Raw genomic sequence first — 17867 nt, 5'->3', positions numbered from 1 at the left:
TCCGTCTGCCTCGAGAGACAATGGAGTGTGCCTCTGGGGGTGACATCAAACCAAAATGACCTCCCCAGGACACAAGCTTGGGCACAAGCCTCACTGAGGGGGGTCCAACAGAAAGCAGAGCAAGACATTTGGCACCAGCTTGGCTGCAGTTGTTGCTGGAAGGAGGCGTACAAGACAAAATCTAACCATTTTAGGGACATCACTCTGGATTTGTGTAGGGTTTACTCCCTGGCCTTTTCTTCTCTAGAAGATATCCCACAAGGCAACAGAGGTTTGGGACCAGTGTTTTCCTTCTAGATGGGCTACCTTCCCAGGTTCACAAGCCCCATCTGCCCCTCACTTCTCTCTACAGCAGGTGCAGAAACTGCCTTGACCAATGAACCCACCCTTGGTCGCGTCTGCCCAATACACCGGAGCCTGTCTTCACATGCAGGGAAGTTCCTAACTCACAGAGGGTTTGAGACCCATTGGCTGCCCTCACCACACTGACAACGGAGAAACACTGGCCTGCGAGCGCTCCAGTTGGAGAACAGCCTTTACCAAAGGTGTCATGGACTTTGAAGACGCTCGAACACAGGATGCAAGGGAGAAACGTGCTAAGAGGAAGGCACGCTTGGCAAATCCACACCGTGATCAACTCCCACCCGGAAACCAATGTCCCCACTGTGGAAGGACGTGTGGATCCAGAATTGGCCTCCACAGTCACTTACGGACCCATTGTTAAAACCGTGTTTATGGAAGACAATCTTACTTGGATATGAGTGATCGCCAAAGAATGATGATGGCATAAATCGGTGGATCCTGAAGTGGGTGGTACTGCCCCCTGGGGGTGGGTGGGATTACCTTGGGGTGCTTAGAGGGAAATGCAGCAAGCAGGGGACACTGGGGGCACAAATGGCTTTGAAAAACTGGTACCACTGGATCAAGTTCAGCAGTTTTGTCGCATTAATTCAGCTAAATGGTTTTAACTGGATTTTGAGTAAACATGCAACTAATTGTTCCCACTTTGGATGTTATTGTGTTATTATCTCCCTTAGTGGGTCTTGCAGACAACTACTCCGAATACTGCTTTTGGCAGGGGGCACAGCAGATGAATTTATGGAACTATGGGGAAAATGGCCCTAAAACATCTGGGCTTTGATATATGCAGGTATGTACAGCACTCAGAATATTTTAGGTAATTTGCTGCTGCCATACATGACACGTTCTTGAAGACAAACCCTCTTGCCCATTCAGTATTATGCATTGAATTGGCTGGTAAGGATGTTTCTACGACGAAAGAAAATTCAGCAATGCTTAGTTTGTTTTCGGTCGTTAGTTTGCTAATGTTGCTAATATTGCTTTGTGGGTTATGAGAGCTGTAATGCTTTGTGAATTTTGCAATATGACTTTTCTCGTATTTGTGCTGTTTAGCCTATTTTTAAAGTTGTTTTGTTACTGGTGTTTTGAAGATGGCTGTTTTACTGATGATTTGTTAATGTTATGTTGTGGTGTTCTACTATGTTATTATTTATGGTATGTAAGCTGCCTTGTGACTCGCGTGAGTGAAAAGCGGAAATATAATAATGATGAATTTTATCTAGTTCCAAAACATTTTGGGCAGCTGCAGGCAAAACAAATCCTCATCTTGCTCCAAGTTCCACTATTTAGCTTTTGTGAGGTTTTTTTTAATGCTTTTAACAGTGCTCCTTAGCTACTTTCAGCAGCTTTGGTGGTTGTGTTTTTCTTTCTTTTTCTTTTAAAAAAAGAGAGGCATTAGAAAAAGTATTTTAAAAAGCTGCCAGCTACTCATAACCTCTCCAGACTAAGCATTTGCTCCTGTATAGAAAGAGCGACCGCCTCCCAATAGCATTGTCCAGCACATTAGAGAAAAGGATTAAGCCGATACATTCAGCTATTCTAACAGATTTCCTTTACGCCTTCAATACCCCACTCTCACATTCACTTAGATAATCACATTAGTTTTGTCGTTAAGAAAGGAGGGCACATCAACTCCCCTTCTATGGCAAATACCTAAACTGCTTACCCACCACCCAAAGGGGTTGCATAGATTAGGGAAACAAGACAAACGGAAGGGATTTGCCATCCTGCAGCTCAATGTTTCAGGACAGCCCTTTATTTTTTTTTCACAGCCAGGAGATGGAACTAAAATATTTTTCCCCCTTTGCAAATGGAAACTGGGGGCTGCTGGGGTGGCAGAGAGGAAGCAACAGAAACCAGAGGGAGACGGTTATGCAGAAGATGGGATGGCATCTGAAAAACAATGGCACCCTCTTCAGTTAACACCTCGAATAACAAGTTTCTAGGGGGTCACATTTCTGGATCTGCACAAACTAGCGCTGTTGGCAAGAGCTTCCTCCATTCATTCATTTATTTACAATACCCTTCTAATGATAAAATAAATGGGAAGAGCCTGGTGTATCAGGCCCATCTTGTCCAGGTCTCGCAGCAGCCACCCAAACTTGGTTCGATCCCTTCTGCAGCTGCCAAGATGGAAAAAGCTCACCACTGGAAACATAATTTCACATTACCTCTGGGAGGATGGTGCAGTGAAGTCTGGAATTTGGTGTAACCAGAGACTCACTCAATGAAGGAGGCTTGGCAGAAAAGTGATAATATCCAACAAATATGAATTATGTGTTGGCCCTTTTTTATTTATCCTATGCAACCAGAATGTATGCATAGGATAAATGCATGTTTATCTCAAACCTACTGTTTATCTCAAACCTAAGCTGCTGTACCTCCTTCTGTTGTGTGGGCCAATATATTTTCTTTTCTCATTGTACCTAGATTCCCTATATCCTTTTTAATGTTTTGTGCATATGCATGTGTTTAGAACCCTCTCTGTGTATAGGTAACAACTTCTCTTTATTATTTATTCCATAATTATTTTTTCCTTATTTTTTTATTGTTACTTGCTACACTGAAAACCAATACAAAAATTGATGGTTTTTTATTTTAAGGAATAAGTAGTAGATTTGCCCCCCCCCATGCCACCACATTCAGGTCTCCACTGAAGAATGTTGCAGGTGTGCTTGTCCATAGTGGGAGCATCAGAATGGGCGTTATGCTTCTAATAACAAATCTACCCATGGCAAATTGGTGAGAATGGTGAATGGAACGCAATTCAAAGAAAAACATCAGTGTTGCAAGCACTCTAGACCCCAGAATATCCATTAATTTAAAACATCTGCCAGTTTAAGATCAGGGATAAGGCTTTGTCATATTGGCTCAAGCCGGCAGGTTCACATTAGCATACAAAAAGCCTCTCTCATACGGTACCTACTCTTTTAAACAGTTTGGCATTGTTTCTTTTGGTCTAAATGGCATATACCGGTAAAGAAATAGGAGAGTAGTTGTGTTAGTCTTCAAAGTGCCACAGACTGGGTTTTTCACCCCTGATACCATGGACTAACTGCAATTATTTTGGTTACAGGTATGTAGCCGTGTTGGTCTGGGTCGAAGTAAAATGAAAAAATTCCTTCAGTAGCACCTTAAAGACCAACTAAGTTTTTATTTTGGTATGAGCTTTCGTGTGCATGCACACTTCTTCAGATACAGTGAAATAGGAGTCCCCAGGCACTTATGTAGAGAAGGGGTGGGGAGGGGGTGGGGAGCTCAAAACCATGGAGGGACCTGGTTTGAACAGAGATATCGGATTCTTATCTCATTATACATGATAAGCGATCTTCAGCCATCTCAACCCTTGCTTTTTCATGCAAAACCATTTGCAGTCATCAACAGCTATCAGTCAGTCAATCACCCACTTCCACCACCATTCTGAGTGATCCCCCCTCCCCTCCCCATCCCCACCCCTTCTCTACTTAAGTGCCTGGGGACTCCTATTTCACTGTATCTGAAGAAGTGTGCATGCACACGAAAGCTCATACCAAAATAAAAACTTAGTTGGTCTTTAAGGTGCTACTGAAGGAATTTTTTCATGCAATTATTTTAAAAGGGCATAAGCTTTCATAGGCCAGCACCTACTTCCTCATATGGATAGATAGATGGGTGGATAGACAGTCGACTCAACTTCTTACCTATCCAATTACAGGGTCATTAAGCTCAGGAACACAAGATCTTAACTTCAAAACAACCTCAAGATGGCATATGACTCCCGTTAGACTAAAATAAGTAACCATGATTGTTTTTAGTTTTGTTTGTTGTAAAATTTGCTATGATTTAAAACTCAGTAACACACACACACGCACACCCAAACAAGCTTTAGCCTATAAAAACTGATACCATAATAAAAACAGTCATTCACATCCCACAGACTCTTTCCTGTTGTTTTTCATGGTGACTAAGACACACACTCACGCTCAACTGCAACAGAACAGTTATTGTCCCCGTAAAATATGTTGAAGGTTTTATTTTTGTTTAATATTATGGACGCTCTTAGCTTATCTGGCCTTTTTTTTTTCTTAACAGCTTTGCAATCTGTTGGGCCCAACTGAGGCCTTGCAGTTCATGCTCCAATGAAAAGGTGAAGCCAGTCTAAGCCACCCTGTTTAAGGCAGGGTATAAATTCTTAGCAAACAAACACACAAACAAAATTACTGGCAAATAGGAACAAAGCCCCAAAGAATCATGGCAATTGATTGTAACTGAGTCTATCAGGTGAGCCATTCAATATGCCTGGCACTATCTGCTGGGGGAATTTGGGGCGGGGGGAGGACCTTGAGCCCAACAGCGCCCCCCGAAAAAATTTACACCTATGTCATAAACTGTGTAGCTTAACACAAGTGCATTGCTGCATCAGGCCAAGGATCCATCTAGTTCAGCATCCTGTTTTCTAACCACGGCCAGTGAGCTGCTGTCATGCCCTGCTTGTGGGCTTCATGGAAGCAACAACCTTCTGCCATTCTTGTGATTCCCAGCAACAGGAATTCAGATAGAAATTCCATGATCAAGAAGTTTGAGCCACAATGCCTTATAGCCACTGATTTGTCATCTGTGAATTTACACAATACAGCTTTAAACCCAGTGGATATTATAAGTTACTTAAGTGCCAGCTTCCCCCACATGAGGGATGCTTGTGGAGCAAAGAAAGGAAAGCCTTTTCCCCCAACCCCCCCACAAAGATACCCTACACTCCCAAATTCGGGTTCCAATGCTCAACCAGGAGCAGTGGGAAATTCCTCTAAGCAGCTTTCTTCCATAAGACATGGTGGAGTGGGCAGGGCCCTAAACGCCGGCAATGCCATTTGAACTGTGGCAAAATTGTGAAGTGCCAGAAGAACATCAAGGAAGAGCCACTAGTCTGGAGCCACACACTGCAAGGTTTAGGTTTGCCACCTCAAAAGATCCTTTGTACAGCCAGATATCTGCTATACAAATAAGATGCTTTGGTTAGGAGAGAAAGAGGAAAGTAGGCATGAAACAACGAGGGGGAAAACACTTGTGTGAAGTCAGCCATCAAGCCAGCAGGTCCTCCCTCGGCGTTGACAGGAGAAAGTGGAAACCACAAAAACCAGCTCTTTCAGTTACTTCGAACCATTACGACGATAGTTCTGCAACCAGAGTCTCATGTAGTGAACTTCCAAAAGACGGGCTTGCAGCACGGATTCCGGATCATAAGGGCTGTTGGAGCGCAGGTCCAAGTGATGAGCACCTTCTGGGATCACTATGGCAACTAGAGTGTCTGTGATATTCCGTGTTACTCCGCCCCCAGACCAGGGGTCGAGCCCACCATTGCTGGAAGGGAAAAAGGGGAGGGGGAGAAATGAACACCTGCATGTTAGGAACATCCCAATTAACAAAAGGTTTGCATCCCATCCCAGCAATCTCTGCAGGTCAATGGAAAGGCTCGTTTTGTATTATCACCCTGGAAACTGGATCAGAGTGTCAACTGTAAAGCAATTGTCAGGGGCCCTGAAGGTCATGTGTGTGACTCTCTTTTGTGGAAAGTAATCTTGGCTGAAAAGTGGACCATGAATGTAAGATTCCAGCAAAAATTCAAGCTGACTCCTGCTATTTACTTCTGTGCATGCACGTCTAAGACACCTGTTCCCACAAAAGTCATTCCTACGTTTAGCAAGCTATGCAAAGTGAGTGCAAGGCTGACCACATAAATCTCTTACTCATGCAATTCCAATATGCAATTATGTTATCATCCCCTCTGCTGGCGTGGCATCAGTTTTCCATCATTTGCTGACTATTCAAGTACTACTACCTTGCATAAAATGGAAAATGTAGACAAGAGAAGCAACACTCTCTGTTGACGGACAGAGAGTCACAATACAGTCACAGGAGGAATTCTATGCTGCTCCAGAACAGCACCAAATGCCATCAGCTAGTGACAAAACTCACATTCCAGCCATGTCCAACACTTATGATTGACAGACGAACCAACACCTCACCTGAAGATGATATTGCTGTGAGCACTGATGTTCTTCCCCCCATAGAGAGTGGGGATCCAGTCAGGACGAGGTCTCACCCCCCAGGTTTTGAAGCAGTCATCCGAGTAGGTTTTCAAGTCCCACTTTTCGGGCTCAAACATGTCGTTGACGCCATCTGAACACATGGGCATCACCATTTCAGTGCAAGCCTAGAGCAGAAGGGTGAAGAGAAAAACAATTAGTTTAGAGAAGTAGACCACCTTTTTAAGGGGTGGGGGGACCAACTTATGATCCTCTGTAAAGCAACAGGCAGGTACATCAAGATTGCTGTATAAATAAGGCAGCACTTCTAAAACAATCGAGTTTTCTACGGTACAAGTTCACCATAGCATGAGGACAATATAAAAGTGTGACTGTTCAGCTTTTATTGCTTCATTGTTCTAAACTCCTGAGGCTCAGAGTATATCTGGAACGGGCACTCTCACCCACCCCTGCCCCCAGGGTGGTATTTTAAACTTTTTTCTTCCAAGTTGCCCAACTTCACTGTTGTCTTCCCTGGACATCACAAGGCTACAGAAGGTCCAGTTCAACCAGTTTGACCTCAACGTCTAGACATTCTGTTGCAACTTGGCGGCTTTTCACTAAGCCTCAGTTGTGTATAACTAAAACAACTTCCATATTGTGTCTCTTGTTTTACCCCTGCTTCCTCCAGTAGCTCAGATGGCACACTCTTCAGAGCAGGGACCTGCCTGGCCTCCTGTGCTCTGTTAAGCACTAGGCAGACTGAGAGCATCACATCATGGTTGAAAAACCCCTTTCCACCCAAAAGCTGCATTTCTCCATGGAGAATCTTCTGGGAAATGCATGCCAGAGATGGGTGGGGGCAAAGCAAAAATGTGCTTAGTCCCCCCCCAGACCTGCCGCCTGCCCCTGAAGTAAGAGCCCCTTCTTTATCCTAATTGCCACGCTTGGGTAGGGAAGGCCACAGGCTAGGACCAAAGGCTGTGCTAGTTTCCCAACCATGTTCTGTACTTTATTGGCACTGTAAATATATCCACCACCCAAAAAGCTACCAGATTAGGATTTGTTTTTCACTAGACTACTTGGGCTGGCAGAGGAGGGGTGGAAAACATTGCCCCTCCCATTTCTACGCTAGATATAGAGAAAAGATGGATTGCACCTTCTCTCCTTCATCAATTCTGTCACTCATCTGCATGTAACTCCTTATTGTTCATGACGGCACAAGGCTGTAAAATTACCACCATGCAATCAAGTTTTACTGGTCATAGCTGCGTTTTTAAAAGCTGTGCATACATTGTTGGCTTTATTCGGTCTAGTTAAATTTTGTTATATTATATTATTATTTATATTATTTAGGGACATAGGAAGAAGCTACCTTATACCACATCAAGGACATAGTACAATATGCAGTCATGGTCTCTATGTATAATAATAATATAATAATAATTTATTATTTGTACCCCACCCCACCCATCCAGCTGAGTCTCCCCAGCCACACTGGGCGGCTTCCAATCGAATACTAAAACAAAACAGCATTAAATATTAAAAACTTCCCTAAATAGGGCTGCCTTCAGATGTCTTTTAAAAATGGGATAGCTGCTTATTTCCTTGACATCTGTTGGAAGGGCGTTCCACAGGGCAGGTGCCACTACTGAGAAGGCCCTCTGTCTGGTTCCCTGTAACCTCGCTTCTCGCAATGAGGGAACCGCCAGAAGGCCCTCGGCGCTGGATCTCAGTTTCTGGGCTGAATGATGGAGGTGGAGACGCTCCTTCAGGTATACATGTATGTATGAAACGCAATCAGCAAAAAGACCCAGAAATATGAAAATATACTTTTAATGTACTAAAAAAAAACCTATGGAAAAGGACAATGAACAATATTATTTTTGTGGAACAACTGGTTATAGATCCATTTTGACCATTAGGTCTTTTTCAAAAATGTCCCAATCAGTCCTGAGCCTTAGGAAAGGTTTTTTTAAACAATCTTGTTTGGGGATTGTGTCCAAATAATTCCTCTCGTGCATGTCCAGCTGATAAGAATTTTTTAGATGAGAAATTTTCATTAAGGTAGTGCTCCTTATTCAAAAGTACTACAACTCCACCATCATCATCAGGTTTTAAAGCAATAGCATTACCCAATTGTTCAACTGCTAATCTTTCAAAGTGCAATAACAAAACCCTTTTCAGAAGTCTCTTAACTCTATCTTTTTTATATAAAAAAGTGTGACTATTAGAACGTTGAGTAACTGGAATATATTGTAATTTAATTTTAAGACTAGCCATCCCCACTTTTGAGTCTTAATGGAAGTGTCTTTTAATTTCCTAAGGCAGAACAATGCATAAATATCAATCATGGTGTGTGAAAAATTTGTGTTTAGGAGTGGGCACAAATGGCAAACCTTTATTCAGAACAGAGTTCTCATCAATGTTCAGTTCAAAAGATATTTTGCCTACTAGACCAGTCTCCTTCAGGAATACTGGGGAGTATGTTGAACCACCTCAACTGTCTTAATTTGGGGCGATGACTCAAAAAGCATTCTCGATCTGTTATATTCCTCCCCATTTGAGGTCTCCCAGTAACTATTGCTACTCTAAGGATCTGAATGGAAACTACATGGTTCTTTTAAAAGGAACTCAACCAAAGGTTTACTTTCTCATTTCTGTAATCCTGTAATCATGTTGATATTTCTTAATTTTAACAGCTTTTAAATCCTTTAAGAAACATCCAAAATGTTTTGCATTTCCTCTAACCATTGTGCTTTATCTTGTGATATACTATCGAATTCCAGCTTGGTTTCAGAATCCTGAGTAGTTTTCATCCGTCTTCCTTTTCCACATTTGAACATTCAGTTAGGAAGAACATTAAATCCGTAGAACGTATGTTCAGACTAGGTGCCCATTTGTATAGAAGCACAATGGTTAATTGAACTCTCAAATGTGAAAATGGAGACGATAGCTAAGGATACTCGGGACAGTGAAACCGAGCTGGAATTTAATCACATATGACAAGATAAAGCAGAATGGTTAGAGGAAATGCAAAAAGAATTGATGTTTACTTAAAAGATATTACAATTTAGACATTTAAATGGGATGAATTATATCACAAATGAGTAGAAAAACCTTCCCCAATGACTCAGGATTAAATGGAACCTATTGTAAAAGGACTTAAACGTTGAGATGGATCTATAACTGGGTCTTTATTGTGTTTCATACCAGGTTAGACCAGTTGTGCCTGTAACCTTATCTCACAGTCTTTCCTATTACCTGTGACCTCCTGATCCTTTTTATTTTTTATTGTAGCTGTCGGAAATCAAACATAGGACATTCTGCATTCACATATGGGTCTCCAGTAAAGAGCCCCACTTTGTGCCACAGTTTCACAGAGCAAATGATGCTGCATACATACCTGATAATACCAGCCCTTAATCCCAAGGCTTTTTGTGGCAGTCTGAGTTAAATTAAGGCATGAAGCACGTCCTGTGTAGTTATAGTAGACGTCTACTGCCTGCAAGATGTTTTGCAGCAGCAATTTGTCTGGTAGTTTGGGATTCCTCAAGTAGCTACAAACTGCCTAAAGACAGAAAAGAAGAAGAGCTTTTTAAAGAGAGAGAGAGAGCACAAATAAATCAGCAATAGACTAAACCTGCAGACAGGAGATGCTGCGTTTTCTGTAGACTCAGTTTGTCGGCTCTGGTTAGTGACAGCAGATAAGCAACCTCTAAACTTTGAATCTTGGCATAGCCAAAACATTTGTTATTCTACCAATAAACAAAATCATCACCACAGATCTGCAGCAAGAGGATTTCCTTCATTATCCTTTAATAAAAACAGGGGTGAGGAACCTGTGGTCCTCAAAATGTTGCTGGACTTCATTTCCCATTATCCCTTGGGCCAGGGCTGATGGGAGTTGAAAGTCCAGCAACATCTGGAGTGTCACAGGTTAGCCACCCTTGCTTTAAAGAACTTTTGAGAGTTTAAGCTTACTAACCCCCAAATGATTTTCACAGAGGGAAATCATCTACTGTTGAAGGCAGTACCTTACTGAATACAGGTTACTGGGAATTCTAAATGGGGAGAGAACAGTTATGCTCAGATCCTGCTTGCAAGCTTCCCATAGGTGTGTGGTTAGCCACTTTGAGGGCAGGGTCCCAGACCAGATCAAGCAGCCTCTTATGTTCTTAGGTGCAGCTCCTGCTGAGCTGTTTGGTCTCTCCAAGAAGATTCATTTGCGGTTCGAGGACCTGCCCCCCGCGATAAATAAAGACACAGTGACACATGGTATTAGAGTTAATGGGTAGAATAAGGACACAACTTTATTGGTTAAAGCAAGTGAGAGGTATTGGCTTAGGCATTGGACTCGCTTGCAAGCGTGACTCCACCCCGCTCGGCGGGGGGGTCATATCAGGTTAACACCCCAAGGGAGGAGCCTGTTGATGCAAATACAACTGAAAGCTCCCCCTAGTGCCACTGGGGGTCGTGCCATGGCCCTAGCCACCAGCAGGGCGTAGGACGGGATCCACGACCGCCGGATCCCTTAAGGGGATACCCCTATAAGAGGAGGGTTGGATGGTGGCCACAACCAGTCCTCGAACACACCAGACAACTCCATATTCCAATGCCTACCGCCAAATACCGAAGAAGTTGTGACGAATTGCTACGAGGTAGGCGAAAAAACCAAGAGGCCGGTGCCAATTAGCCAATTGGATAAAAAACTCCTACTAGGCCCCTTGGGCAACCAAGGCGACCAACCATAGCAAGGTCAAAGCGAACACCCTAAGGGGAAACCTAAAGGGGGGTGGGCGGGAGATCCGATGAGGTGCAGGAGCGAAAAGGGGCGATCTGGAGTCTGCCGCGCTCTTTTAAAAACCGGTAGCCCCGCCCTCAGCTGGCCCTATTGGCCAGCCCTGAGCGCGGCAGGTAAAGGTGGAGCAGGGAGCCGGACACGCCACGCCCTCCTGCTCGCAGCGTAGAGCGGGTCCCACCCGCAAATTCCCCCCTCTCTGAAGAGGAGGGATCTTTAGTTTAAGATGGCTCCTTTGCAGTGCAATTGTGGATGCTACTGCAAACAGGCTGAGGATGAGGTAACAATCTGTTTTACATTACTTTGAGACATTGATGATCTGGTGCCTTAGTAAGGTGCGGGTGGGGGAGGGGGAGGGGAGAGTTCCAACAGCTTCGGTATTCAGTTCTTGGCAGGAGCTGGTTCACTGAGCGAAGAGTGAAGGGGGGTGGGGAGTTAATCACTTATTAAGACGCCTTGTAGCCTTTTCCAGCCTACTGAGCAGCTTCTCGGCTGGAAGACCAAGGATTCCTGAAAACTCCTTTACTAGCACAGATGTGCCATACGGAAGTTAAAGAGCAGCTTTAAGAGGCGGCAACCTTTTATGAAGGGCAGCGGTGAAAGGGGGTAGGATTGGGGGAAAGAGGGAAAGCCTGCACTTCCCCAGGGGACCATGGGCCCCATTACAGAGGAGGATTAAGCAGATATATTCAACTGTTCGAATGGATTCTTTCCCATAAGCTCTCAATACACCTCTAAATCTCACTCAGGATAATCACATTAGTTTTGTCACTGAAGTCCACCGTTTGAAAAGAAAGGAAGGGAGGAAACTGGAACAGCTTATGCCACCCAGAGAGGCTGCATACATTTTTCTCTTTTAAAAAAATGTTTTGCAACAAAAGAGAAGGAAATCTCTTGGTTTTAGGTGTTGGGGAACTGAAGTGCCTTGTCAAAAGGCTCTCAAGGAAAGCCACCCCCTCCCTAAATGGTTTCTAGCCATTAAAAAAAACCCTCTAAAGCAAGCAGTAATGAACAAAACAAATTTGGTTTCAAAGTTTTACCAAACCTGGATTTCCACGTACTGGTATCTTCCCTCACCTCTCTCTCCTCCCCCCCCCCCCACAAAAGGCCGTTAAACAGTCCCAAAGTCCTAGACTGGTCTTGAAGAATCTCTGGGCTGTGAGCAATGCAGCATCTTCCCACCAATCTGTGTCCTCCCTGGACTTTTAGGTACAGTACCTGAAGAGTCACCTCTTCCCATAAAAATGTGTTCATGCACTTGGATCTTTAGGGGAGGTTATTGTGTCACTGCTCCACTGGAGGTAGACTTGGCAGGTACAAAGGGCAGGGCCTTCTCGGTAGTGGTACCTAAACTATGACTGTAGGTCCTTCTGGAAGCCTTTTGCCTCTATGTGCCATATCCTAGCATAGGAAACACAGCTCACTTAAGAATACACGTCCCCTACAATAAAGCTACTACTTTCAACTACTAGCTTGTAGCTCACTCCTTTTGGTCTTCTGCGGTGTGTGTGTGTGTTTGGGCAGGGCTGCTCCCCTCTCCCTGCTTAGGTTACATCACATCTTGGCACTAGAAATTCTGCTAATCCCCTTAATTAAAAAGTATGCATCTCCTCTATCTTCAGGCATCAATTAAAAGCAATTGTTTAGAAACAACTCACAATGCTGAAAGGCACAATTTATGTCTGTGGCTGTGGTGCCTAATGTGCTGGCTGCTTTTGTACACTGATGTTTTTAACTGAAATTATTTGCTACCTTGGGAGCACCACTGTGGAGCCAAGAGGCAGAATAAAAATTTAATTTAATGTTCAGTTATTATTGAACTACAACCTCCTCAAAGGAAAATCATCTGGAGGTTGTGCGATTGACCAAATTATGCTTAGAATTCTCTTATTATGGAATCCTTGGGCATCCTGTGTCATTGCTATTTATTCATGTTCAACCTCCTAGAGTCTTTAAAAAGTGTTGACTAAAAGAGGGGATGGGGAATAAATGAAAAGATGCCTTTGTTCAGTTACCTTAATAGGCCAGGCAGGGAGAGGTTGCAAGAAGTCAGCCTTATATGGGTAGTCAACCATTGCCAAATTAACCCAAGTCTCACTTAGCCATCCTTTGAAAACAGCAGCATCTACCACAGTTTTCAGCGGGCTGCACAGGCGAAATGTAGACGAAAGCCAATGCAAGCCTTCCTCTAGAAAGGAGAAAATACAGAGATTCAAGTTAACACATATTAAGCTGCCTTATGCCAAGTCAGACCATTGCTCTCTCTAGTTCAGTTTTTTCTCCTCTCTGGGCAGTGCCTCTTCTTGGGGTCTTTTCCAAGTCCTCCTATCCAGGAGTCTAAAAAAAAAAAAAAACTGGAGATGTTGACAACTGAACTTCTATACTGAGTGGGAAATCTTTTTTTCGCTCAAGGGGCAAATTTCCTCACTGCCAACTTCCTGGGCGCTGCACTAATATTGGTGGGTACGGCCAGAGACAAAAAGTGGGCAGGGGAACAAATGCAACTCTTTTTCCAGGAGGTTACATTCAAGCCATGCAAAAGTCACACAACACAACCCTCTTCAGGGAAGCAAGAGGCATTACCCAGGTTCAAGGGTACATTTCACCCAGACAGAAGAGCTGAAGGAGGGCATTGAGTAGGGGCTAGTGAGGTGAGCTCTGAGTGCTAGATAGAGCAGCCTCTGAACACCTAGATATGTCAGTACAAAGAGTGCAGAAAGGAGGCTCTTAACATCTCAGGAGAGCCTTGAGAGAGATCCTATGGCCACTTCCAACAGGGATTACACAGGCAAAAAATATGTGTGTGAAATGTATTTGGGCAGCATCATGAGCATCTACTACTGGATACTGCCTGTGCCCCAATAGGCTACGGATGACAACTCCCACCACCCCCAGCATTTGTGCTTCTTAAAGCCAAGCTGGGGAGAAAGTACCTGGTCATTATAATGTGTGAGGTATGTGCGAAGGAAGGGAATAAAGGAAAGTGCAATCTCTGGAGAGTGAATGAAGTGGTAGCCTGGATGTTGTTTATTAAATCTGTATACCACCCCACACCCATAGGTCTCAGGGTGGTTCCCAACCTGAAGTTGCAATATTAAAAAAAACCACAAAATACATAAAACATAAAACAGTACTAATTTCTCCAAACTAATAAAAAACACACTTAATGATTAAAATCCCTTAAAACCATTAATCTTACAACCAGGAGGCTGGTCCATCCCCTCATTCCACCACCAAAGCGCTGTCTCCAAAGGGATGACCCCCTTTGTTGTTGCCCCACCGGGGCAGCCCCACCCCCAAGGCAGGCAGGCTTTATAGAACTGCTAGGAGCACATCACAGCAGAGATCGGAGGCCTAGAGAAGCCTCTAGGCGAGTCTTTTTATGAGCTGCCTACCTGTGGAAGCAAGACGGTCAATGGCTGCCCAGGAGTTCCTGATACTTTCTGAGCAACAGTTCCCACTCTTTTTGAAATCTTCGGTTACGATACGATAAAAGTTGCCACAGGGAACCAGGTTATCGAACTGCCAGATGGGGGCTGAAGCTGCAAGAGCTCTGTGAGCCAAGGAAAAAAAAGAGAGAAGATCAATGAATATGGAGATCTAACTGAGCACTTGTGGCAACAAGAGCTTTTGCCACGGATACAAACCTAGCAGTGAGCCAACTGGAATCATCCCCCAAAGCCATTAGTCCTGGCCTGTTTTTCCGTAAGCTTTCCCCCTCCAATTAATAGCCTTCCTCGCAGAGCTGTTGCTTTGCAGTTCTTTAGCATGGGGGTTGCAACCCAAGACTTGCTTGTGCCAATCTTAAAAGTGAGGAATTGACAGTGACAACAGCACTGTTTTTAAAATAGGAGAAAGGGTAGTGAAGAAAGGTCACGAGACAAAATTAAAATGTGTCTTAAGTTGCAGGATAGAGTTAAAAATAAAGATATTAGATAAATGTGTGGTGAATTTCCAGGTGGGAAAAAGGCGGGAGGTTGCAGCTTTTGTTAATTCAGTTTTGCCCTGCCTTCTCAAAAGCAGCCACGGTGCCTTATAAGTGATGAGGAGTCCAGCGGCGAAGCATACACACACACACACACACACACACACACACACACACCCTTACCTATGAGATGAACACATCTACAGACACACACACACACAAATCTGCTCTCTCTCTCTGTGTGCGCGCTGTGTGTGTGTGTATTTGAATATTGGATATTTAAATCCAATTAGTGATAGCTGGTTCTCTGAAATATGCAGAATTTCCTATCAGACAAGATCATTTTCTGATACTCTTTTGGTACTGCACTCACCCAATTACTATATGAGGATATTTCATTCGAAACCATGCAGCAAGCATCCCTCCGTAAGATCCCCCTATGGCAATGACAGGAGTGTCCTGGGTCCCAGGGATAGTATGCTTCAGGTGTTGAATGAGCACTGCAAAATCAGCCAGAGCTTGCTCTGAAGACAGGTAATTCAGATGCTTGGCATCCTGAAACAAGATTCCATTACATTTGCATTTACGTAACAACAGAAAATTGACTCTTAGTCTTTGCTACCCCAATGGGAGGTGAAAATGCTATTCATTTCTCACATGGCTCAATGGAAAGAGCACCGGAAACAATGATGTGGGAGTTCAGCAAAAAGGTACAGAAGAATCCACACACTTGACCACTCGCTGCACAGCAGCTCACATGGTTTCTACTGCAAAGGAACAGGACTGTGTCTGGGATGTTCCCAACCACTTTGGGCAGCACAAGCTCCACCTATATAACCATGTGATACAACTGCACCCTGAAATCGTGTGTTGTGGGAGGGATTATGCCATAGTTGGGTAAAGCTATGACAGTGGGTGAAACCCTGTCTACTTTTACCAAAGGAACCCTTGTAAATGCCACATGGCAAGACTGTGTCACCTCCAATGTAGCAGGACTATGAGGGAAGACACCGAGTTTTAGCTGTATTTAAATGGCTACCCTTGCTGAAACAACTCATCCCTATACCTCAAATTTCCATTTTGCAATTGCTCCATAGCTTTCTATTTGCATATAAATTGCTTATGTTTTTTCTATTACTGCACCCGTATCTCCCATTCTAGTTGTCCTCTAAAATTCTAAAGTCTCTGTTGAACCAATGACTAACCTGAATGCAAGGGGCTACTTACACTGAATGATTTGTTTCCAAAGGGCAGAGACTCTCCATAGTATCGGTGTTCTGCAAATACCAATATGGCATCAAGCTCTTCCGCTATGTTCCACATAAGACCCTGGAAGGAAGTAAAGAGAAAAACCAAGGACATTCAATGTTGTCGATTTACAAACTGCCAACCACTAAACCATTTAACTATAACTTTAAGTTAGAGAACATCCTATGCATATATAATTAATATAAAGCAAAAGAGTTGTAAGGTTGTATATTCTGAAATTTATCACTCCAATTCATCTACTATATATTTTGTAAAGTTGTTTGTTCACTATGCATTTGGAAATCTCTTAAGATATGATACCCAAATTTTATCCATTTGGGTATCATATCTGTCAGGGATTATTGCGACTACAGTACTCTTGAGTAACGACCTTCCACATACTTGTCTTTCAAAAGTCTTTATTAGTGCACATTATTTACAGTGTAGTGAGCTGTCGGTTTCATGTCTTCTCATTCCGTATCAGAATCAGGCACTGCCCCTTTACGCGATTCAGACCAGCATAAAAGCCTCGGGACAGCGAATCTCCTCCCCTTTCTCCTCCTCCTCAATTCCAGAGTCGGGGGGAAGGGTCTATGTTCTGCCTGCGTCCTCTCCTCTCTTTCCCTCTCCCTCTCTTCCTGCCTGTGGAGCAGGAGCTCCTGGATGTTGCCAGAGGTCTGCCACTTCCTTTCCGTCTCCTGACTTTCCTCATCCGTCCCTTCGCTTTCCTGACTGCTTGGAGATGGGCTGCTTCTGATGAGAGGGGGCTGTTCTCTATAAGCCCTTCCCCTTACAATATCTTAAGAGATTTCCAAATGCATAGTGAACAAACAACTTTCAAATACATTTTGTGGATACACTTAGATGCCTTTTTGAATCAACATGAAAACTGAGTCTTTGAAAAACTGTCCTGAATTTAAGCACTGGGTTTTTTTTGGGGGGGGGCATGTTCTTAGAATTCATGAGAAATACCAGGTAGTAGGTTGTTAGTCTCAAATAAAGTTCATATTAATGATTACTTTTCTGTAATATGTTAATTTGTAGGACACGGGTGGTGCTGTGAGTTAAACCACTGAGCCCAGGGCTTGCCGATCAGAAGGTCGGTGGTTCGAATCCCCGCGACGGGGTGAGCTCCTGTTGCTCGGTCCCAGCTCCTGCCAACCTAGCAGTTCAAAAGCACCTCAAAGTGCAAGTAGATAAATACTTACAGCGGGAAGGTAAACAGTGTTTCTGTGTGCTGCTCTGGTTCGCCAGAAGCGGCTTTGTCATGCTGGCCACATGACCTGGAAGCTGTACGCCGGCTCCCTTGGCCAATAATGCGAGATGAGCGCCACAACCCCAGAGTCGGTCACGACTGGACCTAATGGTCAGGGGTCCCTTTACCTTTACCTTAATATGTTAATTTAGGGAGCAAAGAAAACTCAAGAGCAATCAGGACAAGCAAGTTTGGATCTGGTGGATTTCTGGCTCAATTAGTTAACTCCCAGCACACCAAGACTATGCCGGCAAAAGTACCACATCCCAGCTCAGC

At 43.8% G+C, this 17867-nt stretch overlaps 1 protein-coding gene across 1 annotated transcript in view; it reads right to left on the bottom strand.

Moving 5' to 3' along the window:
- Positions 1-5346: 5346 nt before the first annotated feature.
- Positions 5347-17867, bottom strand: part of PRCP (prolylcarboxypeptidase) — a 31805-nt gene continuing 19284 nt past the window's right edge. Inside the window, exons 3-9 of the mRNA XM_035116077.2 lie at positions 16316-16417; positions 15462-15643; positions 14559-14716; positions 13179-13351; positions 9769-9933; positions 6363-6550; positions 5347-5697 (exon numbers count right to left, since the gene is read on the bottom strand). Coding sequence (XP_034971968.1) covers positions 5487-5697; positions 6363-6550; positions 9769-9933; positions 13179-13351; positions 14559-14716; positions 15462-15643; positions 16316-16417 — 1179 coding nt within the window. The 3' untranslated portion in view covers positions 5347-5486. The remainder of the gene's footprint in view (positions 5698-6362; positions 6551-9768; positions 9934-13178; positions 13352-14558; positions 14717-15461; positions 15644-16315; positions 16418-17867) is intronic.

This window comes from Zootoca vivipara, chromosome 4, assembly GCF_963506605.1.
Source record: "Zootoca vivipara chromosome 4, rZooViv1.1, whole genome shotgun sequence".
Lineage (NCBI taxonomy): Eukaryota > Metazoa > Chordata > Lepidosauria > Squamata > Lacertidae > Zootoca > Zootoca vivipara.
Note: the sequence above shows the minus strand (reverse complement) of the source record. Positions and strands in the feature narration are given on the sequence as shown.